At 34.0% G+C, this 26,003-nt stretch overlaps 3 protein-coding genes across 13 annotated transcripts in view; 2 read left to right on the top strand and 1 right to left on the bottom strand.

Annotated features, from left to right (window-relative positions):
- LOC409849 (immunoglobulin-like and fibronectin type III domain containing 12) overlaps positions 1 to 5,279 on the top strand; it is a 177,873-nt gene extending 172,594 nt beyond the window's left edge. For 4 of the 6 annotated variants that reach the window (XM_016914332.2, XM_006560119.3, XM_006560118.3 and 1 more), the window contains 3 exons: positions 698 to 767; positions 1,745 to 1,870; positions 3,006 to 5,279. In XM_016914332.2, coding sequence (XP_016769821.1) covers positions 698 to 767; positions 1,745 to 1,870; positions 3,006 to 3,147 — 338 coding nt within the window. In that variant the 3' untranslated portion in view covers positions 3,148 to 5,279. The remainder of the gene's footprint in view (positions 1 to 697; positions 768 to 1,744; positions 1,871 to 3,005) is intronic. The other 2 variants (XM_016914331.2, XM_006560120.3) reach the window with 2 other exon arrangements.
- An 880-nt stretch (positions 5,280 to 6,159) lies between these two features.
- On the bottom strand, positions 6,160 to 8,336 carry LOC413271 (galactosylgalactosylxylosylprotein 3-beta-glucuronosyltransferase I). Its single transcript, XM_396716.7, has 4 exons — positions 7,988 to 8,336; positions 7,103 to 7,623; positions 6,732 to 7,028; positions 6,160 to 6,656 (listed from the first exon to the last, which is right to left on the bottom strand). Exons 1-4 carry the CDS (start codon positions 8,112 to 8,114, stop codon positions 6,558 to 6,560), a joined length of 1,044 nt encoding a protein of 347 aa, XP_396716.1. The 5' UTR covers positions 8,115 to 8,336; the 3' UTR covers positions 6,160 to 6,557.
- A 367-nt stretch (positions 8,337 to 8,703) lies between these two features.
- The window catches only part of LOC725046, a 42,446-nt gene continuing 25,146 nt past the window's right edge, over positions 8,704 to 26,003 (top strand). For 4 of the 6 annotated variants that reach the window (XM_016914327.2, XM_016914329.2, XM_016914326.2 and 1 more), the window contains exon 1: positions 8,704 to 9,719. In XM_016914327.2, the coding sequence (XP_016769816.2) occupies positions 9,650 to 9,719 (70 nt within the window). In that variant the 5' untranslated portion in view covers positions 8,704 to 9,649. Of the gene's footprint in view, positions 9,720 to 15,297; positions 16,055 to 26,003 lie in introns of those variants that run through there. The other 2 variants (XM_016914328.2, XM_016914325.2) reach the window with 2 other exon arrangements.

The following is a 26,003-nucleotide window of genomic DNA, read 5'->3' as shown; positions in this document are numbered from 1 at the left end:
GTATCTGTGATTTGAAACTGTGAAGCAAAACATAGCAATTTAATAAATATAATTTCAAGCGAAGATTTGAATTTTCACCACAAGTATACCGTATACTTTCGTGACAAATTAATTCGAGATATTTCACCGTGCATTGATTCGGAGCATTAACATAAAATTTTATAATATAATAAATAGAATTCCAATATAAACAAAAGTATAATATAAATTTATATTAACAATTGCATCGCAAGTGTAATTAATTTACGAAACGACAAATTTATTCAAGATTTTAACATAAATCTACCTAAAATCACGTCACGGTATTACATTGCACGCGCATGAATTTATTAACTCTTGTGCCCCCTCTGAATGTATCTAAAATTGCAAACTGGATTTATATGAAATTACAACGTTAATTTGCTTGATATAGCAGCGTGAATTTATCTGGAATTACTCGCGGCGTAAACTTGTTCCTAAATTGCAACGCAGATTTATCTGAAAGTGCAACTGTGATTCCGCACTAAAATTGCAATGTTAGATTACGCTGAATCGTCACGTAAAGTTAGCCTGGTTTGATAAGTGAATTTTATCGAGCAAAGAAGAAAAAAAAAAACGAAAAGTAGAGAATATTTCACGGAGAAAGTTTTTTACAACCGACCTAATTATTTTTCTTTTTTTTTTTTTTATAAATAATTCCATGATATTTTTATTATAGGAATCATTTACTATGTCTGCGAGCGTTCCCGCCGAAAACCAGTGGACGAAGAGGACGCGAAACTTGGCAGGTGAGGCTCATTCCAATCAAATTCTTCCGATACGACAAGACACGTAACACACGAGAACATACTCACGATATTTAGATTGATTTACTCGACATCCTTATATACATTATACACATACATTATACATATATTTTACATTGTGCTTTGGCAAGTCTTTGGCGCTATATTTACCGTGTCATCGAACTTTCCGCCCACCATCGAACTTCGTACAAGAACCCCGTGGATCTTTTTTTCTTTTATCTCCTGCCTGTCGAACGAATTTTCGCGATTCGAATCGAGATTCCTGAGAGAGCCGTGACTAACGTGCAAATTAGTTTGCGGGACGTGGACAAGTTGGAAGAATAATGTGAATTTGTTTATTTAAATATTCGTGGAATATTGATTTGTTTTGTAGAGTTATCAAAGTATTTAAAATTTTTTAATCTTTTAAGGAAAGCTATAAAGTTTAAAATTATGCAATTTTTTCTTTAAAAATTTAAAAGTTTTTATAGTTAAACTCTTAAATTTTGTAAATCATTTTCAGATAAATTTATTAAAAATCTAAATAAAAATCTATATCTACATCAAAATAATATTTAAAATGTTTTTATCTCTTACATAACTCTAAAAGAGTATCTATATCTAATTCAAAATATCATACCAATATTAATTTTTCTAAAAATGAATTTCATTTTGAATAATTCATAATATTGAAATTCATCAAATTTTGATCATAGTGTTTTTATTTTCAATGATACAGAAGGAATGCCAAACAAAAAGCTAAACGAAAGAATTTTTATAGTTTCAACTTAATGAATATTCGACAAGTCGAAACCAGGAATTCTTTTTCGCCTTTTTATTAAACCTTCGGAATTATATATTTGCCCTGCTAAAAATATTCTATAGTTAAATGATCCGGTTAACTGGTTAGAATCTAGCTCGCCATTAGAAGACACTTTGACCCTCTCGCATCTGTCTCTTTTTTTTTTCTTTACCGGTAGTCTTTACGGTTGGCGGTTTCCATTGCCGTATTGCGACCAAAAAATGGCCAATGTCGCCGGGGTCACGGCCATCCAAGACTCGAGTAGTGGAAAAAATACCATTAAATTGGTCAAACACACTGCCATGTAAGAGAGATACATAAATGAAAATCAGTAAGAAGCATGGCTCCTCACGAAGGGGCTCTGACACGGCTTTCTACTTCGCATGATATTTTTTTCTTTTTTTTTTTTTTTTCATTTGCCTAACGTTAACGTCTACAGACGTTATTCCTCCTATTTTTATTTATTTTTTTTTCGATTCCTCGATGCTGATAAAAATCCTGGAACATCGAATATAATGAAGAATAGCATCTACGAAGACAAAACAATGCCCGTCGATAAAATAAAATTGCAGCATGAAACAAACTTTATTTTTTTTTTCTTTTTTTTTTTTTATTTTAATATAATTTAATTTGCCGCCAACCACTTTTCGTACAAACGAACACTGTACATTATTAACCACATTCAATTCATTTCGATTCATTAATGCTTACTTTCTTCTCTCTTTTCTCTTCTTTTCTTTTTCCTTTCTCTTTTCTACGGCGCGCATACCATTTCTCTATCTCTCTATCTATCTACCTATCTTTATCTTTCTGTCATCCTCTACACGTGTTGCATAAATTATCGTCATTATTCGCCCATGCTTTGGCTATGTTGCATGAGAGATCAACACTCTGAAGTGATATTAATTGCTCGTTAACTACATAGCACACTCACCACCATTCGCTCTAATCCTATTCCATTCGAACCGTGAAAGTAGGTAATTCAATTCCATTGCCTTGTTAAAAAGGTTGAACCATGAAAATCGGAATAATTTTCACTTCGTAAAAATATAATCTAGCATAAACTCTAAGGTAAATCATTAAAATATTTTAACGATTAAACATTTTATTATATACACACTTATCTTTTCGTGAATGTTTTTTTTTTTTTACCACGCAAATTTCTTCTGCAATTTATTCATAGCCCAAATTAATTCAATTATTTGTTCATTACATAAAATACGCCAAGATGAAAAGAAGGATATATATATAGGAATCCTTATTGCAAATAATACACAATACTAACAAGTAATGGCATGCATTATGCGTATTATTCAATGTTGCACCACGCGTCGCATTTCGACATGCTCTTTTATGCCCAATACTAGAAGTAACCGTAAGAAAGCACTTGAAAAATCGTTTTCTATTAATAACCGTGAATTTCTATTGAAACATTTTAGAGACGAAAAGGAGCCACTGAAGGAAGAGAAGAAAATCACACCGATCATCGACTCGGGCCTGCGTCGGGAGACATCTATCACGTTTGACGGGAAGAGATCCGTTTCAAAGACCGGTTTCGTCGGAAAGGATTCAGCTGTCTAGATATTCTTCCGGCGTACTAGATTGTAAATCATCGTGGAAACATTACTCCTGGCCAAGTGTTCTCGAATGACACAAAAATAGCCCGTACATCCCGAAACGTACGCGCAGGGAACAGAATTTCGCACTTGTCAAAAAAACCTTCTCCTTTGACGAATTCGAATTTTGATTCACGACACTATTCGGGATTTGCGCAAGGACGTAAAGTACTGAGATGTTGAAAAGCGACATCTCGTTCCGTTTCACAAATGAGACACCGTGCGCCATCTGACCGCGATCGAACAAAATACAATACAAAATCGTATTCGACTGCTTCATTCGCGGAATATCCAATGAGCGACGCGATAATTCGCGCGTACATTCTTGTCCCTTCCTTCTTGAGGGATGCACGATAAAACGATCTTTTAGCATTTATTCATAAGTCTGCACTTTATCAATTTTTCTCGATACAAAATTATTATCTGCACATACATTTTTCACAAGTCCTGATAGTTCTGTATTTATAAGAAAAATAAATCTTTTTCTTTTTCCCCTCTCCCTCACCGATGTAATCATCAAAGTGTAACAGAGAGACAGAAATGTAGTTTACGATTTATAGTAAAATACATAATTCGTTTTGTCTTTTGGGGAAAAAGAAAAATAAAATTATCGATGTAATGTAACGTAGCAAATATTGCAAGGTGAAATTAGATAGATCGCTTATACAAAAAGAGAATGTACAAAATTAATCGCGAAATTGGTAGAAGTTGGTCGATAATTAGTGATCATTGCTTCGAGGCACTCTCTAGATAACCGCAGTCTAGTACGCTGGGTAGTACTGTGTTATCATGTGCACAGCACGAAACTAAAAGGTACATTTGACTTATTCCATATCGTTTCTTCTCACGTTAATAATAGATAGAACATCATAGTTAATAGAAATAAAATCCGAGATTTTAAAAAGCTGGCGAACAAAGTGGGAACGAGAATGGAATAGGTTTTCTCTCTCTCTCTCTCTCTCTCTTTAAATGAGATTCATCATTTCATATGGTGTTTCTTCGATCTGTGTACATATATAATGTTATCATATTCCTTCGACATGTTCCATTCATGTATGTTTTTTATTTTAAATCAGAAGTCGTATTATATGATCCGCAAAGCATTTCATTTTTTTTTTATATTTGTCTTTAAACGACGAATTATCAATTTCGTGATTATATATGACTTGATTTCAAAGACTGATTCGTTTAAGCGCGAAACTTCAACTTGAAAATAAATTGTACCGGTTATCATTGAGAATTAAATAACTCAGTAATAATAATAAATAATAATTTTCGCTTTAATTCGTCGTTTATATCTTTTGACAAGATTTATCATTAGTATGTGTTTCCTCTAGCTGTAAACTAATATTTTTTACAAAAATATCTATCGCTCAGTTTTTGGGTATGATTGTACTATTGTCTTGCCGTATCAATCAATATGATTGACGTATTGGTCATCTGCCATGCGTTTATTCACGGTTAATTAATATTTCTATCTTTTATTTCAAGGTAAAATACTTTTTACGTGGATATCTCTTTTTATATCCTTGATTTAATTTATCGTGATAGTTTTTACCATGTACATTTTATAATATAAAGATTACATCGTTGAGGCGTCGTATGCAAGAGCAGCCCTAGTATCTCTTTACTATTTTTACATTTTCATTATTAGTATTTTACGTATCCTATGTAGTTACCTTTAGAAAGAAAGTAATCTAACCGAGAACTAGGCAGCTGTTGTGATCGAATTCTAATCGATAAAATTGTGTATTATCACGATCGTATTATCGATGCAATTAGATAACAGTATACTTAAAAAACTGTAAAATACGAAAATTAATTAACAAAGATTTCAAAAGAATATTGCATTCGATATATCGATCGTGATACCGTTTTAATAAGTCCTCAAATATATCTTTCGACAATTTAAGTCTCTCTAATATGTATGTATAGTGTAATCAAAGCAGCGATATCTTTGATAAATTAAATATAAATTGAACTTTTCTCGCTTTGAATACTAAATCATAATACTTGCTAATTGTAACAAAGATCCGGATTTTTTGTTAACAGCAAGTTATTAAAAAAAAAAAAAAAAAAAAAAATCAATCGAAAGCTGCCATATATAAATATTCTATTCGACAAACAAAATAATACCACTTTTGTCCTAATATGTAAGATGGCTTTTCAAGAAAATGCAGTTAAAATGTGATAAGTTTTTGTAAATGCTTGTAAACGTTTTTCCTAAACTTTAAGAAATATTGGAAATAAGTTTAGAAGAGTTCGGTAAGATTAGAATGTTATATGCGAGGTTGGAAGGTGTGTTCGCAAAACAAAAGAGAAACAAAAAGACTAGTAAATATGAATTGAAAAAAATAATTAATCGTGTGTATATTTATTTAAGAAAGTTATACCTTTACCTATAAAAAAAATAAATTAAAAATCATCCTTACTTGCGAACACACTTTCTGCATGGGTAGCTTTTTTACGTACCGTAAACACAGAGTTTTGCCAAATATGTAGTACTTATTAGCTTATAAGTCAACGAGTACACATTATACACGAGAAATATATATATATTCGAAAAAAAAAAAAGAAAAAATGAAGGATTGTTCATTGTAATCGTTATACAATAATTGATTCCTCATCGAGTCAAAAATTGGTAATCTGATGAGAAGGAAAAGACACGTTTCTATCTAGCTATTTTATATTCGTTGCCAAAATCCGTAACCCAAGTAGCTTCCCTCGAAAAGTATTATTGCGCATCTTCCAATTTTAAAAAATATCACAAATATTATCAAAGTTCGTAGATGTAAGGCATATTTTTTATGTATGCTTTTTCTGTACGCGTCAAAGGAAACGTACTCGACTAATAAAGGATAAAGAACATTTTTAAGGTTAAATGATTCACGTCTGGATATTATTCCATTTTTTTTTAACGTAAAAATTTTATTTATTCGAGCACTATTTCTTCTTTATATTTTTAAAAATTAACGCGCATTTTGCGGTATAAAATAAAAAGAATTCGTACTAATAGGCGCGTTAAAAGTATAAAAAGCGATCGATTTATAGATTAAAATAAAGCTTAAAAATATGTCATTCAGGCCACCATGTTATCATGCATTAATAAACATATTCTATCTAAAATTCATTGGTATCGTATCTATAATATCCTTATCGAATATATAATTCTAAGCTATTATCTGTCATGGCACTGCATTTTTTCTTACTTTAAAAATATGTGGCTAAACGTTAATGAAGAATGTATATAAAATTTATTTTTTTTTTTATAACATGGCAAACATAATAATATTTATTTTTGCAATATTTTTACGTATTATCTAATCTTGCATAGGCTCTTTTAATTGCAACGTATACTACAATCTAATATTTTTATCACACTTCAATCCCTATATTCGAATGTTTACCTTTTTTTATTAACATTTGTTCCACATTTAATTGCGGTGGTTCTGTTCGTGTATGCCATACATACACCTACAAACAAAAACGGAATTACTTAATTTACACAATAAGAAATAAAGAATTTAAAAATTAATAATTTAAAAGTACCTTCGTACAACAATCTGCTAATGGTTCTAATTCCTTTCTAGTGATGATTTGAGACAAAATTTCACTTTCCTGATATCCACCTTGAACGTCATACGAAAAAACAGCATTTTTATTTTCTAATAAAAGTTGCAAATTGATTGCAAAACCTGCCATATCTAATGGGAATGGACGATCTGGCTTCCAGGCAGCATTAAAACCAATTATCGTATTAGTCATATTATCACATATCGGTTTCTCAACCATTAAACCACCAACTAAACCCACTGGCCAAACACCAACCTTATTTATTTTTTCCATCTGGAACATATCTAGATTATATAATGATTTCATGATTAAAATAATCGTTCAATATATATCATTAATGTTCTTACCTCATGAAATAATTTAATCGAATATGTATTGTCATCATCTGCAAAATATACTATTCCTTTGTCAGTTAGTTTAAGATTTTCTCGAAGCCATCGTAATGCAGCATTTCGTTGTTCGACTCCACGCGGTTTTTTCCAATTTGGATCGTTTCGACCTAATTTATAATTAGGCGGAGTTACAGCAGATAAATGCGTATAAATTAAACCACTATTCTCTAAAAATCGTGTAACAAGATTGGTCTTTCTTTCTGCATCTTCGACAACAATCCAATGAAAATTTGGTATATGCAAAAACGTCTGCGATAATCGTGTTAGTTCAGCTTTTTGTACAGGTCTGGTAAATGTGGGAGTGATGGCATAAATAGTAGGTTTCTTTGTGAGATCCTGTTTTTCTCCATTGAGCATATTATGTCCTTCTAACCTCTTAATTACACTGTATGTTAACCCATATATATCTCGTTGCTCAACAATTATTGACTCCAGCGTATTTCTTAATTCTTGCCATTTATAACGCTCTTGATAATCTTTAAAACAGAAACATAAAAATTATAATAATATAAATTATGAATAAAAAATTATGAAAAAAACAAATGAATAAATAATTTATAATTTTAATAAAATTGCAAGAGAATAATTTCAAATATTCAAATATATCCAAGTTAATTGAAGTTAATGAAGCTTGGGAAAAAAAAAAGAGAAAATTCGTAATACAAAAAACAAATTGTAAGATAACTTATAGAACAAATTTATTTGAATAAATTATAATGAGCATGCGTAAAAATTATGACAAGCACCATATGATACATGTCACGTATTTTTACATGCATGGAAACTAGATTTGTTAGAGAAGCTGTAATGAACACTATCTGATATCAAACAAATACTTACATATAAAACATTGAAATGCAATAACATGAATCAGGAACAATATTAGGAAGCCCCTGTTATAACGAAATCCACCCCACATATTAAATTTAGTACCGAATTCGTCGGTCAGAAATGTACGTTCTGTCATTATGTCACGCCATGACACTCTAATAATATTCTTCTACAATCACCGATTGTATTTAACTAGCAATAATCTTCTATAGATTTATAATATATTCTAACCTCGAATACAAGGACACATTATATGTCATCTCATAATATCGAATATTAATTGAAAAGTAGTCACAACATCCAACTGTATGTATTACTAACACTTTAATTATAGCTGCGACTGAAATTGTAAAATAACAATGTTTTATTCACACAAAATTCACTTATAATTTTCATAGATGAATTACGAATACAAGATGAAAATTTTTTCCCGATCATTATAAACTTCACAGAGTATAATCTCATAAATAAAAAATAGACGAGTTTACGTGATGATGACAGGTTAGTTTTTTTACAACATGAAAAAGTCCCTAGATTATATCTAATTCGTAACTTGCATAGAATTCTTGGCGCCAAATTTTAAATAAAAATACCGATAATATATTTTATTAACGCGAAAAAAAAAGTAATAATAAATAATATATGAATAATTTTAACAAAGAAAAAACATCAAACGAAAATCATAATATATTCTAAAATATATTAATGATTATCAATATTAATATTTTATAAAAAATTTTTCTTCTTCTAATACATTTGGTAAAACTTTTCCAAATACGAAAAATTTCTAATATCAATAATTAAAAAGTATTTCTGCTGATTTTTCCTTTCTTTTCCTTCTCGAAAAGATAAATTCCCTAGTCGACGCATCGAAAGCAGCGACACCGAGTATAGTCGAATGAATTCAGACGCGTGCGATACGAGGCGCGCGTAGAAGGGCGCATGCTGGGATGTGTCACGGACACGCGTGTGTCACGATCGCGCATACATTTATGTCGTGACTGGCCAGAAGGCGCCGCGGCGGGACGAAAGGGGGCGGCATTCGAGGCTTAGGAGAGCAGACAGGCGCGTAGATAGGCCAGCTCTCGGTGGAGTTTCCGCAGCGAGCTACGGAATCATCCCATGCTCGTAGATCGCCGCGTGTTGCTCGCGTTCAGAGAGTTCCTCGTCGATGGTCACGCGATGTGTCAACGCGAATAGTGACCGTCAGAACCAACAGTTGACAACGCCACTCGATCGTAACTCGTTCGAATAGGATGGTGCAATGAATTCTTACGGGGTTTAATCGCACGACACCTTATTATAGATAAAGAAAATCCCGCGTAACTCCGCGTTTGCAAACTGGTTGTCAGTATCTAGACGAGCTGCTGTGCCTGCTACTCGTGGTGGCGAGTGGCAGTGGTAGTGGTGGTCGTAGCGGTAGTGGTGGTTTCCTATCGTGGTGGTGCCCGTTGGCAGTCGAGAATCGTATCGTGGTGGTGGTGGTGGTAGTGGTGGTGCTGTCAGAGTAGTGCTGCGCCTCGTTCGACGACGGTGGCGAGGGAGAGAAGGAAAAGTGGCCCTCGAGGTTACGAGGCCAGAGGAGAAAGTGGGTGTTGCCGGAGTGACAACGGGAGGATCATCCGGGTCCTCGACGCCAGGACTCGTGGAACAGAGGAATCGGTGTGTAGGATGCTCGTCGGTCATCGCTCTAGGAGTCGACGTCTCCTAACCGAGAGCCTGATCCTTGATCGTGTGCCTCGTGAGTATCAACGATTTTCTTCGAGGACACGCATTCTTTCTTTCCAACGTATACATTTCTTATCATATCGCCCCTAATATTACTTCTATCCACGATTATTCTTCCATTATTTAAATTAAATTCTTTAAATAAAATAATTTCCTCATCGTTCGTGATCGTCATGATAAATACTACTACACACGTATATCCATCAATAAGATTGTGTTTAATTTCCCTCGACAATTTCACAAGAGACATTTAATTCGACGACTACGAAGGAAATAGAGGTCGGATGCAAATTACGAGCGTGGACGAGGTGGTGCGAGCGATGGGCACGGTAATTGGGGCGAGGGGACGCTGGCTCCGGTGGGCGAGGGGGAGCGAGGATGCGTTGGATACTTCCCCCTTTTGCATCCTCTTCCTCGTTTACACCATCTCCCCGCAGCAATCCTCCTTCTTTCTCTTCGCTCGCGTTTTTCGTTCTTCTTCTTCTTCTTCTTTCCAACCCCCGCCCTCGCAGTCGGTTCTGTAAACAGGAGTCACTGGCGCGTGAAGTACATGGGCGTAGGTAAAACTCGACTCCACTGGTGCGTCGAGTTTTTTTTTTTTTTTTTTTTTTTTTTTTTCTTTCTTCCTCGACGTAACGAGGGACGGTGGTGGTGTTATCGTGCACAACGATGACTCGTGGTGCGGTGCCCTTTCCGCTTCACTTTCCGCGTGCCACCTCCGCGGCCCTCGTCTCGTTGGATAACAGCGGTATACACGAATACCAGAAATAATACTCGAGGCTCGTCGACCGGCCGAGTAGTCGAGAACATCCCCCCACCCCCTTCGTTTCGTTCTTTTCCCGGTAGTGTGCACTGGCCTCGATTAGTTTTCGCTTAGAGAGAGAGAGAATTGTGACCGGATTATTCTTTTTCCCTTTCTCTATCTGCCTCTCTCTCTCTCTTCCTTCCTCCTTTTTCTCTTTTTTAAGGGTAGCACAGAGGGGAGAACGGAAGGGGTGCGCTAACGACGTCACCGTGTCGAGTGAGTCACGGCTTCTAAATTGATCCCCCACCATAGTTGCTCTTCCTCCTCTTCCTCCTCTTGTGTCCCCTACTTCCTCTTGCTTTTACTCCACCTATTCCAGCTTTTTCTTCATCTCTCTCTCTCTCTCTCTCTTTATCACTCGACCAGCATCATACTATCCTTTTCCAACCGTCCATCCCGTTTCACTTCATCCCCATCAACGAAGCGGAGCGCGTTGATTTAATCCCCGATGCAACGTGCCCTCCGATTTACGCGACGAGTAAATATGCCCGGCCAGGAGGGAATGATCGTGGCCGGGGTCGTTCTCCATCGGGCAACGTGCCTTCTAACTCACGCTCGTTCAATAATTTCACAAGGTTACGGAGGAACTGCCGATAACACGCGGACGGTTTCGCAAGAATGATCGATTTCTTCGATTCCGGGTTGGGGTCAACCACGGGACACCCATACCAACGACGATATTTCCGACCTCTTGTGCTCGTGTGATAGTTAAGTTTACTTGTTATCCCGCATACGGAGCCAAGACGAGATAAGATTAAATCGTGGATGATATTGCGTGATGACGTTGTACTTGTCTCGTGTATCGGGTGATAACGAGTAATTGAGAATGGGGTACAAATTGAGAGAGATTTCTTTTGGAAATTTCGCATTGATTGCGAAAAGATATGTAATATTATAATGTTATTAAAGTGGGATGTGTATATATGTTTTTGTTTCTTCTATAAATATAGCCGTATTTGCAATGCAAATGGTCTCGTTAATGCATAAGAAATAAAAACGTTCGTTTGATCGGGATCTTTGGCTGGTAAAGAACACGAAAAGCTGACGTTTAACGTGTTGAGAATGATTTAAGAGCGGATTGGTTATCGTTGAATTTATGATTGAATTAGTCGAGGTGATTTAATGAATGGACTTTGCACGAAAGCTTTAGATTTAAAGTAGAAAACTATTGAATATTGTTTAAATAAACGCTCTTTTACCTTACGACTTTTTTAATGGGCATTTTAACAAAAGGTGTTCATTATTATATATATCAGGAATTGTAATATTGAGATATTACAAGTAATTTCTACGTGATAATTTTCTATTTGCATAATAATAAAGTTAGAGAATAGACTTTGTTGTAGAACTTGAAATTATTGGATCGAAACTTCTTGATCTATCATAAATTATTCTGTTACTCTGAGATGCTTTTTAACAAGAATAATTGATGATAATTATTTCAAAATAGACTTATATATTTTCTAATTATCATTACATACCAAAAAAAAGAAATTGTATGACGATATTTATTCTGTATAATTGTGCAAAAATACTAAAGACGTTTATTTATTATAAAGTAATAAATAAACTCTTTAGAGAATATAATCGTTTATGAAGAATTTCTCATAAAAATTTGGATAATTTAAACAAAAAAATTTACAAAAATATTTCCTTAAAAATATATGTATGTAATGATAATTGGCAATGGATTTTGCAAAAATATAACGAAATAAAATTTTACATCGTGCACACGATATCAATTTTTTTTTTTTTTTACTTTCAATCCATTATAAAGTCACTTCTCATTTCCCTCAATATGCTTTTTGCATGATATAACGTATCTTTAAATCTTGAAGCTTTTAGAGGCAACGAGTTCTTTCCCATCGGTGTTTTATTTTTCATAATTTTTAACAATCTATCAGAATTTCCATCTTTTTACAAATGAAAAATCATCCTCTTCGTCCCTTACTTTAATCTTTTCGATTCTGACGAACCACAAATTATAATATCTCCTAATTTTACAATCATTATTGATATATTTGCTTGTGACAGAATTAAATATAACCCATGTCACACATTTAACCCGTTCCATTAGGAGCACCAAATAAATCACATCACGTTTAAAAAGGGAGAACACTAGATTCCACAAGCTCTCTCTCGTATCAACCAGAAGAGAACGTTTCATGCACTCTTCAAGGAAGTAAATATTTCCCATTACCCCGGTTTTTCAATTCAGTCAAAGAGACAGAGAAAGAGAAAGAGAGAGAGAGAGAGAGAGAAAGAGAAAACGAGCCGACAGTTTTGCGTTTCCGAGCATTTCCCCGGTTTCTCGTTTGCCCGGAACACAATTCACGGATTCCAACCCCCTACCCTGTTTAAGTTACGTTTTAATGTAAACTCTGTGTGTTCCCTTTTGACCCCATCCATGCGCCGGCTGTTTTCTCATTAAGGAATGGAAAAGTATCTTACAGCATGTATATATATATATATATACACAACGTGAAAATAAGAAAGAAAGAAAGAGAGAAAGAGAGAAAGAAAAAAGAAAGAAAACGAAACCTCGCCACGTCACAGCCACGATTCATTACTAGACAACTCGGTGAGCGGCCATTCGTGACAATATGACGGGATGAATATCACGGGAAATATCGGGGAACGCTTGGGCGGCCAGAGAGGAATCCATTATCGAGCCTTAGTATCTCTCCTCTATCCATTTGTCCGCCGGTTCTTTATTTCTTTCCCGATGATGCTTTATTAGCGTCTCGTTTCCACGGGATGAATAGCTGTTCCGGTGGTGGTGGTTGGTGGCGCGACTGGTAGGGGTTGAAAATCGTCGTCAGCTCGCGAATTCAATGGCCGCGAGCACCGCGACTCCCGGTAATTTCTTCTCTTCACGGATTAAACGATCGTCGATCGTCGAGATTGCATTTCGCTGATAGAGAGGAAGAGGATGGAAGGGGAAGAAGAGAGAGAGAGAGAGAGAGGGGGGAGGAAGGGGAGAGAGGGAGAAGGGGTTCTCGTAAAACGCGCCACCCTGACATTTTCTACGCTCGTCCCTGGAAAAGGTCACCGAATGTGGAGCAACTTTTGAGCGGACAGATCGAGCGTTCTCGTGGGAACTGCGGGAGAGAGAGAGAGAGAGAGAGAGAGAGAGAGAGAGAGAGAAGGGAAAGAAAGGTTGCCTTGGTTATAATATACAGGGTGTCTTAGGTACGAGGTGGATTCTGAAAAATGAATTGGAAATATAATTTTTTTGCTTGTTTTTCGTGTAAATCGAGCTTGAAGAATACTCGATTGTGAGTGAATTTGCTTAATTTTTTGATTAAATATGAATAAAGAGGACTGGTTTGACTGGTTTGATCAGATTTCGAATTTTCTGTAGAAAAATATAAATAATTCGAAAAGTAAAAAAGTAAAAAAAAAAGTAGATTAAAATTTTGTTAAGAACAAGGAATAAACCGATATTTAAATTGGGGAATTAAATCAACTTGCACTTGAAAATGCAGTTTCGATCTTGTTTTACTTAGGAACAAAGTTTCGAGCGAGCAAATTTTTTTCATTCCTTCTTCATTGTTTTACGTCCAGAATCTGAAACACCCTGTACACAATCTTTTTTTCTTTTTCGCATTCGAGGGTGAGTTTGACAGGCGCGAAATCGACGGCCTGGAACGGGAAAGCTCGCTTCATCGAATTAGCAAAGACGGAAGCGTCGTGCTCGCTGGCTCGATGAAATTAATTAGGCGGTCATCAGGGTGGAACGTTTTTCGATTGATCTAACGCGGCCGAGGATCGAATGGTTTTTTTGAGGATGAAATGGTTTTTGAAACGAGATGATTGGATCGGGGCCAGGTCGTTTCCCGAACTCGTAATATCCAGTCCCCTGTATTACGTATGGAATTGAATTTCATGTCTTATGTCGCGTTTCAAGGTTGTTTTCCAATGCCAAATGCATATAGTTCAGATTATTCGTTAATTTATAACGATAACAAAATTGTTTGCTCGTTTGAAACAATTACACGTGATATGTAATAACCAGTTGAAATTTTTGTTATCACGTGTAATATATTTGAAATAATACATCGTTCGCAAGTTTTTATGAAAATTCGAAAAAAGAAGAAAGAAAAACAAGCGATTTAATATATGCAGATTTTGAAACTATTTTTGTTACTGTTTTGTCCAACATGAATACGAAATAATGCTATTTTTTTCTTGTCTATAGAGAATATCAATATATTCTTTCTTCATATTTTCAATATAAAGTATGTAATCATTTTTTTAAACATTTTATTAAATTAATAATGATTACATATTCTATGTAAATGTATACGTATGTTTGTATTTTCTTATTAAGTTAAAACAATAACTTTATAAGAAAATTTTTTAATTTATCTGAAGTGGATTAAAATAGAATTGGTTTTTTTTTTTGCTGGAAAATTCTCAATGTTTTTTAACACTGAAGTGAATCGCAATGTCTGATCGGTGACTATCTCGTTCTACTGTGCAATATCTTGTTTTTTATTAAATTATGCCAATAAGATACACTGTACATCTTTACTCGTTTTCTTTTGAATATTATATAATATAATTTATTTTTTATTCTAAATCCTAGCTTTCTATTAATCATTTTGATATGGCTTTCTTGATAAAAAAAAAACCATATAGATAAATTAAAACTTTAACAATTTCAATTTGCATTGAATTGAATAACCAGAAATTATTTTTACACAAATTCTATTTTCAATTATCCCTTAATATCTTATTTATCTTTAAATAAAAAATGATTCTATTTTAATAATATTCTAAATAACAATCCTAACATCTATAAACATCAATATACAATAATTGGATATTGTTTAAAAACTTCTAAAAAAAAAATCTAAAAGAAATTCTAAGAAAAAGAAATATTTCTATTCAATTCATAATTCCTGATTCCAAAACTTCAGAAATGAAATTCAACAAAATTCGCGAATCTCAATAAAGTACACTTTTAACGATTCCCTTAATCTTTCAAATAAAGAAGGAGCATAATATTACAACGATTACGAAGAAAAAAGTGATCAATCCATGCATTTTTTCAACATAAAGCTACAACAAGAACAATAAAACAATCACTAATCTATTTTATAACATGTTTTTTCCATTACTTACATACGACGCCAAAATAAATCGTAAATTCTTATCCATAACATAATTCCACTTTATCACATTACGATTGCTCCACTTAGATAATTCATATGTATTATCGAAATTATCGAAATTTTAACGAAAACATAGGTTAGAACCATATCACTTAACGACTCTCGTTCCAAAGTTTAGAATTTATCGCATGAATTTTCGTAGTGTACATCTATACAAATATATCCCTAGTTACAATTCACTATAGTAATTCTCTAAACTTTCTATTAACAACTTCGACAATCCTGCAATTTTCTAACCAAAAACCGATTTAAAACGTGGACGAGTAGAACGAAACTGTCACCGATCGGACGTCTGACACAACACGATCGTATTCTACTGTGCTCATTGCATAAAGTTGCATTTACATCGAACGTAGAACATGAGTAAGGATATTTAAATTAATCCAAATTTCGAAATTTCTAATTTTTTAATAATTTTTGGATTTTTTGATTGTTCGATATTTATGCTTCATTATATAATACCTATTCCTATACCTATACCTATTAGAAAAATTATATATTAGAAATAATAATGATTATAATAATAAGAAAAGAAAAAAATAATCTATGACGCAAAGTGAACGAAAAAATTAATGCTATAAATGACAATTTTGACCAATTTCCATATAATACAAATCGGAAATATTAAAAATAAAATATAAATATATAATACAAGAATGGGAGAAATTTCTTACCTTAAATGAATCATATATCGAACAATTCTGTTTCCTGATTTCACAATTTCGATTTTCTTTCTTTATTGGAATCAAATAAAGGCGCATGAATTCGATTTTATTTCAATACTGGATTAAACCATCGTGAAAATTTACAATCTCGTGAATGTTGAAACTTGTATACAATTGAGCAAAAAAGAAAAGTAAACTAAAATAATAAAACATATTAATAATAGTCACTAGATAAACTAATTTCGTGAAACTAAAATCTTTTTACGTGTTAATATTTAACAAAGAATAAAATATTATATATCTGTTAACAGAACTCGATACGTACCTCGCGATCGTGCGTCGAACAATGTCGCAGTTTCGTGGTCTCGGAGAAACTCGGAGCGAGCTCCGTCTCTGTTTACATTGTATTGTTTACATTGTATTGTTACGCTTAAGGAATTAAGCCACGAGTTTGATCGTAGGCATATACGTGATTTGTTTATTTTTCTCGTATCTATCGATGAATAATTTCCTTTAGTTTTACAACTCCGATATTACAATTTTATCAATCTAAAAATTATAAAATATTCTAATGAATTATAATTATGAATCATAATCAATCATTTTTTTCTTTTTTTTTTTTGCGAATAAAAACAGAATGCTCGATACAATAATTTGCTTAATGATATAAAATATCGAAATAAAATGATTGATAATGCGATTAAATGATGCATGAGATATCATACACGAGGCTACGTCGATTCGAAGAAAGAAATATGTTATGTACATATTTCATTTTATTTTACTTACTTTTCTTCTTTATTTGATTATATATATTTCAAAATCCCATTTTGGCCGAAAAAGAAACAATAATAATTCTGTTTGAAAGAAAGAGTAATAATCCCTTCCAAATCTGAATATTAATTCGAGTCACTGCGTTTTAAATATTTTTATAACAATTTTTGACATTTTGCATAAATTAAAAATTTTTTTCAATTACAAAGGAACAGTAGCATTTGATAGCAGGATTAATTAAAAGACAAGTTAATCCCTCAAGATTTACTCTCTCTTTGTTAGAATGCAAATGTTTTTGCATGATGCATATGGTGCGTCATGGTTTAGATTAGATAAGCACTGAATAGTCCACTGGCTCCGAATGGGTTAATTAGGGTATCGTGCAAACTGTTTCTGAAATTACATCAAAAGTGCAATATTATTAAGCAATAGATATTAGACTTTTAATTTTTTTAAAATTCTTCTTCCAGGAATATGTAATTATATATTTAATTTTAAGAATTTTAAAAATTCCTCCTCCTTTTGACTCCAACTTGTATTCTTAACAATAATTTCTATAATATCTTTAAATCGATACTTTTATACAACTTTGGATTGTTTAAATAATTCCTTGCTTTAATAACTATTTCTCATCTCATCTCTAAAATATTTCTATCTCCCAAATCATAATCTTTACTCAACTTCGAGTTATTTAAATCATTCCATCAATACTATTCCTTTTTCCCAACTCAAAAAAAAAATCTCATTTCCATTCTTCAACTTCTTTCAAATCCCTCGAATTTTGTTGCTTCCCCCTTCTCTTCGAAACGGGGACAAAAGCGAGCCCTTATCCGTCAACCTAACTCATCGACGCGACTTAACCCATAATTGCGTGTCGATTTCCTCTCCGATCCGTTACACGGGATTCTCGTTTCACGATGCGATATAATACAAATCCTGCCGTGTCTTCTCTCTTATCCAAATTGAAACCTTAGCGGGCAGATCGAACGGCAACTACGGTCGTTTTCCACTTCGATCGAAGTGGTCAGTGAACTTGTCTCTCACACGGTATTGCCGATATATAATACCAGAAAATAAATGTTGCCATGCCACCGTGTGCGTGACAGTGTCCCGATCGAAGGTTGTCCCCGATGTATCTCTGATGAATAATCCAAGACGGATGTCGGATCGACCGGGATACAACCGGTGCCAGCCAGAGATGCGTGATCAATCCTTGGCTTGTCGCATCCCGTTGATTAGGCGACGAGTGCCTCGGATGCTTGCCTCGATCGGCCAGCACGATTCCTCTTGAAACGAGCCAGCAACACGCCCGCTTACAACGTCGATCGAAATCGTGGCTGTCGTCCACGTGGTATTCGCTGGCTCGAGATTAAGGGGCTGATGGAATGGAACGGTGTGGTTGCAGGGGGATGCAAAACTCTTGGACCACTCCACAGAGTCGTTTCATCTGAAATCAAACGTTTTTATTTGTGTTAGTATTATTATTATTATTATTATTCGTGAAATGTTGGAAATATAAATTTAAAAAAGGATTTTGACAAGGCGAACTTTGTGAAGAAAAATTAAATTTACCTTCGTTACTGCTGAATAAATATGGAAAATATATTGTATAAAAATTGTGTAAGTGTACAGCTACGTGAAATGGAGTGTTTGTTAACGCGAAGAGAGAAGTATTTATCGATTTGAATCAATATGTGTTATGATCGAGTATGAAAAATTAAATTACATCTGTTACACATTATGTTGTTTCAACTTTACTTCACGATCAATATTATATCGAATACAATATCGAAAATTGGGTAACAAAATTCGATTAATGCGAAAGGGGACGGCATATAAATTTGTTATTAAATTTAATATCACGTTTGACAAGCAGATTCGGATCTAAAATTCTATTTCTCTGTGTTCTTAAATGAATAATAAAAACGAAAACTTATAATTTTACAATAGGGATAGTGATCGATCGTTATTAGACGTGTAATCGATTCTGAACTTTATGACTGGGATTAGAGTATCTTCTGCTATCAATTTAATATCTGAACCCAGATTTCCCCTTTCATATGGGGAGCACGGGAATATGAGAAGAGATTAGAGCCGATAGGACGTGTAATGAAAGTGGTACAATTCAGATAAGTCGTGCGAAATATCTGTTTTTTTTTTTTTTTTTTTTAATAATTATCATCATATATCGTTCATCGTTGAATATATCGATATTCCTGATACTTGTATTTGCCGACAACAGTTTTGATATCGTTAATACCACCCTCTGAAAATCCTCTGCATAATTTATGGTACAGCCTGTGTTCGAGATTAGGCTAACACGAATTCGCAAATGATTGATGCTCCATGCAGTGCTTATTTAACCCTCGAACACCGGAAGTATTTGTCACCGTATGCAGAGGAAATGGGATCACTTGTGAGACATTAAATAACGTCTCTTTTGGAATTGGATCTTTTTACGAGAATATATATCGTTAATTTTCATTCGTTATATTCTTCTTTTATTAAATGCAATTCTTTACGATCGATATTTTTATCATTTTTAAAAATTTCCACCGAAATAATTATCGTAAAATTGTAGGAAAATTAAATTCTGTTGAAAAATTTCATACGAGAGTATAAATATGATTTCACAGAAATTCCGAAAATAAATATGGAAAATAATGGAAATGCAGGGATCGAAATAAAATCCGAATACAATAATAAATAATAAATATAATAAAAGAAAACACAAAAAAAAAGAATTATTTATCGTATCGATAGATTTTTCAAATAATTGCTGATATATGTAATAACGGTATAGTGTTATTTTTGAATTTGAGAGAATGCCTATCGGATTAAACCGTATTAAATGTATTAATATATATATATCAAACAAACAATCTCAATTTAAAATTTTACCAAATAAATTAATATGCATTAATTTGGAGAAAAATTTGCACAACCATGTGATTATAAAAATAGGAACAAAAATGTTTAAAGTTCCTTCAAATAAATTCCCTTCCAAAGATAAATTAAATTACGATTCGGCAATTATTCTTAATCCTCTTATTCTTTTTTTATTTTCATTACTTCTGAAAAAATCCTCGAACAATTAGTACTTACTACAAAAACATTATATTGAATAAGTAGTCGTAATTATAAAAATCTCACTTTACAACATGTTACCCTTGCTCGAGCTTCAACGTATAAAAATCTGTTTATTAAATACACTTTTTCTCTACTCTTCGACTCATAATAATTAAGCTGGAAACTCGCAACACGCTAAAGCTCTTGTAAGGCACTCCCACAAAACCCTGACCTCGCTGCTTCTTTCATACCCGTTCCCTTACAACTCTGATGCGTATATCTCGACACCTCGGACTTAGGTTAACCAGAAACAGCCATGTTTTCCAAAATATTCGTAATCCTGTCACTGTAGTTGAATTATACCTTATATTTTGAGAAAAGATTCAATTATTAAATGATCGAAAATTACTTATCTTATTATAATATATAATAATATATATATATCGATTCATTCTGTAATCAAATCTAATCAAAAAAATATTTTGATTCTCTGGAAATAAAAGTTTCTAAAAAGAAAAACCCTTTTTCTAGCGATATCAAATAACATAGTGTCTCTAAATACTAAATAAAATTAATCAATATGATTTATCTTCCATTTATACTTCAACGTTAAATATAAAACAAAATAAAAACCTTATCTTATTAAATAATTATTTCTGGCCTGACTGACCTCGATTTATATTAAAGAAAAAAAAAAAAAAAAAAAAAAGAAAGAAACTCCGCAATTACTATTTTTAACGTAACTTCAAATAGAAATTCTCAAATTATCGTACTTTACATTCCCCGCTCGTTGCCATAATTAATAACGAGATAATCTAACTCCCGATAAAAAGAACGCCAACGTTCAAGCTCGCAATCCACCTTTTATCGTGACCGCCAATCGCTTCGGAAAAACGAAAAAGCTCGGCCAGCCTCTCCGCGTACGTATCGTAACGCGTGGTACGCCGTTATCACTATCAATAACCTCGATACACTTCCTGTAGTGGAAACAACGTAAGTAGGTGGTGTGCAATGTGCACAAGCGTCGCAATAAACAACGCTTTATCACGCTTGAAATTTCTCGGGCCGAGCTCACGCTCACGCTCTCTCTCTCTCACGTGGTTTGTTGAACCGTACACGCAGGTTCATTGCACGCGTCTGTGCGGATAGAAAATATGTGTGTATGTGTATACATATATACGTACATACGTGCGAGTGACGTACGAATTTTCACGGATTGTGTCGTTTGGAAAAATTTGCATCGCCACAAATTTTCGATTTTTTTTTTTTCCTTTTTACGATTTCCACGGAATCGGTATTGGGAATTAGGGGGTGGCGCGTGAGAGGGATTGCTGGGGCGGGAATTGTGGGGAATGGGGGTGAAAAAATGCGACATTCCGGGATTGGGAGGGTGTGAGGGATGATGCAATTCTGAGTGTGACATTCGGAAAACGCTGATCGAGCAGGGGATGGGGGTGGAAGTGGGTCGTTCTTGGCACCGGCAATCGGAGAACGTTCGATTGGGAAGGAGTGGGAATCTCGATTTTGATCTCGATTTTCTTTGGGGTTTCGTTTCGTCGTGGTTATATATATTTATTCCATATTGTTTCATGGGTATTTCTTCGTTTTCTTAAAGAAAAAATAATCATCTTGTTCCTGGCCTTAGGAATATAAATCCTTTTGGATTTAATTATATATCGTTACTTCCAAAGATTAGAAACAATTACAATGCTCCATTGATGATACGTAATTTTATAATGTGAGATTCAATCACGTTTTAAATTTACATTATACCTGAAATATTTGAATTTTATTAATTTAAGTTAATTATTTCGATATATATCATAATACATTATACTTTTTATCATAGCAACTTTTATAAAAGTTTCCTATTGAAATTTTATCGAATATTTCTACCAAAGAAAAAAATATATATTCTAAAAGATCGAACGAAAAATAATTAATTACGACACGGTAAAAATTTCCCGCGATATTTTTTCTTCTACAAAATTTTTCTACAATTCGAAACTCATACACGATTCCATCTCGGTCCCATCAATAATTCACGACCACCCACCCACAATACCCGAACCTGCTTGCCCTATATTCCCCGAATACATCGAATCTCCTATAATTCCCGAAAAGTGCCTCATATTCCCCGAATAATATTCCTCTTCTGGTAACACACCCCATCGAGCCTGGAATTTCCTTCTTCTTCTTCTTCTTCTTCTTCTTCTTCTTTTTTATCGAGAGTCGCGCAGTCGACGAATTGGAATCAATCGCGAGAGATACGACGCGAGAGATGTGGGCGCCGAGATAAGAAATAAACTTTTCCCTTCGTTCGAGGAGATACGCTCGGTGCAGACGCCCCTCCGCCGGATAGAAGTGTCTAGACGTCTGACCAAATACGCGCGTTTCTCCTGCCAAGAGTCGAAACCGGCAGCCAGTGATGAGCCGCTTAAAAGATAATTCGGGCTAGTTTGATGAACCGCGGACATTTTTTCCTCTATTTGGAGAAAGCTTGGCCAAGCTTCGATGTTTGTTGATTACAGTTTGGCCCCTTCGCACTTGGAATCTCCAATTTTTGGCAGTGTGCATTGGCCGCTTTTGCGCGTGGAATTTCAACTCTGTTAATTTTGTATGATATAAAAAAAAATAAGAAGTATAATAATGTTGTTCCTTACTCTTGAATACGAAGAATTTGAAAATTGATGAACAATAAAGAAACTTGAGATATTGTAGATGCAGATTGCATAGGAAACGTGTCGATTTTCATTGTGTTAATCCTCTTTTGTCTCTCTTAACATATGCATTTTTCCATAAATGCATAAATATCTGCAGTTTAATAATTCTTCTGTCTTACAACTATAAAAGATTAATTAGAAAAATTATAAATCAAGCTCAATTGCAATCATAATAATAAATCTTCTGAATGATATATATTCTCTCGCATTAAATTATAATGAAACGAGTTCCCAAAAAAAGGAAATACTCATTCGAGCCTAGGCTTCTATAATTGGGGTTTAATCATTGTCTCTGAAAATAGGAAGAGCGTCGCAAGTGTTGCTAATCATCGATAAATTGATACAAAGAGGTGCTCCGGATATATAGGCAATTAACGACGCTATTATTCAAAGCGTGAGTCCCATTTAAATGAAATTTAAATTGAATTTTCCCTCGATTATCCCACATCCATCCCTTAATCACATATCTCGAACGAGGCCACGTTGTTACCACGACACCGAGGAAAGGGGGAGGGGATCTCGTATACACAATCTCTCGAAATATAGATTGAATCGTTCATCGGAATCTTCTCATACCCTGCGAGACGAGATGGATCCATATTAATGCTTCTCAGAATGTAAACAAGTTTCATAAAACAGGCTGTTGGCAACATTCGCGAGGCAGTTTGAACAATGATTACAAGCTGGATCGATGAATCGCGGAGGAAGAAAGAAAAAAAAGAAAGAAAGGAAGAAAGAAAAAAAAGAGGAAGATATACAAAGTGATTGTTGCCAACTCGAAAAAAAGAGATTCTTTCGCTCAGGCAAACAATTCAATCGTTTTCTTTCACGAACAATTTCTTTTCCAACGAATTCTTTTCCAACCAACGAGCAAAAGAAAAAAAAAAAGAAAAAAAATATACCATGTGGCGAATAGAATCGTTACACACTGTAATTTTAAACGCAATGTCGCTTTAATAAGTTGGCAGAAAGAGAATTAAGGAGAGAGAGAGAGAGAGAGAAAGAGAAAAGAAAAACAGGGAGGGATTTATCAAAAGGTTCGTCGCGGCACGAAATCCTCGCATCGTTTCCACCTTAGAATTAATTACTCGAATCTCGAGTCGACGACCACGAGCTCGCTATTAAAACGCGGACACGTGTCGGTGTTTCTAACGAAGGTAATTTAGACGTTCGCCTATATCCCTTCTTTGGGCAAGTGAATTCACCGCGGTGAAAGGTAAGTTGATGTGCGAGAAGGGCGATGCACGATTATTAGAATGCACCCCTTTAAGGGGTGAAAATTGAAACCGAAAGATATGGAAGGAAAAGGAAAGCAAAGAAAATAGAAGATGGAAGAAGAAAGAGAGGTTTCGAAGTAAAATTTTTTCGACTAACCGAACATTCATCGTTTGAAAAGGGGTTGTTTTCGAAATGTTACCGTCCCGAGAGGATGGTTGAAGAAGAAAAAAATGGCGAAACGCGGCCGCGTGTCTGATTAAATGGGAGAATGTTCTTCTTCCGGCAAAGGTCAGAGGTTAAAAGTTCGGGCAAACGACCCGCGGAAGGGTCAAAGACGTTCAGCATCGAACAGCATTGTACGCTCGAAATGCGCCATTTCATTTTTTATCCGATACCATGCACTTATTCGTTTAATTATTATCCCTTTAAATTCGAGATATAATTCGAACGATCACATTTACACAAGTTATTTGTAATTTTATTTTTTTTTTTTTTTGAAAAATATTTTATTTTAGAACACAGAAATATATGTAATATATTAGAATTTATAACCATTCATTATCGTCCGCGCTATTCGATTTCGAGTAATTTTATTAATCCAATCTAAATTGGGTTCGAGAAAATGCAGACAAGTTACTAAAAAAAATAAAATTGATTCCGGTTAAAGAAGCATTTAAATTATATAATTGAAAGAAAGGAGGATCCGTTGAGGAAAAACTACAAAGTCTCTATGCACATTTAGTGATTTCCTTTTTACCGATATGCAATCGACGACAACGTTTCTGCGAGCAACGGCACATCGACGCCTCCGTGTTGTCGAAAGTAGTTAATTTTACACCATCCTATCCCTCGATGTGTCGTGTTGCACGTTTCTCCGATATTGGATCGTTTTATTTTTGCTTCGAACCACGCACGAGGTTGCAGCACTTTTTCCCCCGATATTATCCACATTCGTTATGTTTAAAGTAAGATTGCTTTGAACCTTAGAGGGATTGTTTTTCGGCGTAGTTTATCGGAGAAGAGTGAGAAAATATAATAGAGGAGGTTGAATATTGAAAAATGATGGCACGAGAGTGTTTTCTTTTGGAATTGTTGTTGATTATTTTGATGGAAAAATGGTGTTTGGAATTTTGTTTTTATGGAATTACAATTGGAATTCCTAAAACATTAATAATAAGATTATTACATATCTATCATGGAATTTTGATAAAATCAAAACTTTTTATAAAATAATATATCTTAAAGCTAATAAATAATGAATAAAGTAAAAGGAATTTGAAAAATTTCCTGAAATAAAGTAATTTAAACTTTCTAAAAATAAAAGATATAAATAGTTGAGAGAGATCATTTTAGAGATCTCGAATACTGATTAACGTGTCTTTTCCCACGTAATTTCACTTCCCACGGATTCAGAAACGACGGCAAACAGAATACCTGAAACGAGAATTTCGCATCAATAACAAGATTCGTAAAGGGAAAATTGACCGTTAAAAAGAATTTTTTATAAAACCGTGTATCTCTTGGAGCATCCGCCCACGAGTGTAAATAACAGGGGCACAAACGCACGTAAATGAAGTCTTCTTCAAACTGCAATCAAACATCAAACACACTGCATGTTCTTTTTCGCTTGTGGAAAGATCTGTGAAATTTTCACGTATCGTTTCACTTTTGAACATGGCCAGAAAAAATAGATTTTTGAACCAGGCAATCACAAATAAATATTTAATTTCTTTAATTAATAATAATTATTTAGTAATTTCGATTTATCTTGTTTATCTTATTTATTAAAAAATCGTATCCTATTTAAGAAACTTGTCTCAAAATAATATTTGTACGAATCGATATTAATATACTTCAAATATT

Source organism: Apis mellifera, linkage group LG10 (genome assembly GCF_003254395.2).
Source record: "Apis mellifera strain DH4 linkage group LG10, Amel_HAv3.1, whole genome shotgun sequence".
NCBI classification, from domain to species: domain Eukaryota; kingdom Metazoa; phylum Arthropoda; class Insecta; order Hymenoptera; family Apidae; genus Apis; species Apis mellifera.
Note: the sequence above shows the minus strand (reverse complement) of the source record. Positions and strands in the feature narration are given on the sequence as shown.

Coding starts and splice junctions, on each gene's coding strand:
- LOC413271 (XM_396716.7), bottom strand. CDS start 8,114: ATGACAGAACGTACATTTCTGACCGACGAATTCGGTACTAAATTTAAT. Junction 7,029..7,102: donor CGATTAAATTATTTCATGAG/GTAAGAACATTA, acceptor GATATGTTCCAG/ATGGAAAAAATAAATAAGGT. Junction 6,657..6,731: donor TAGCAGATTGTTGTACGAAG/GTACTTTTAAAT, acceptor TTTTGTTTGTAG/GTGTATGTATGGCATACACG.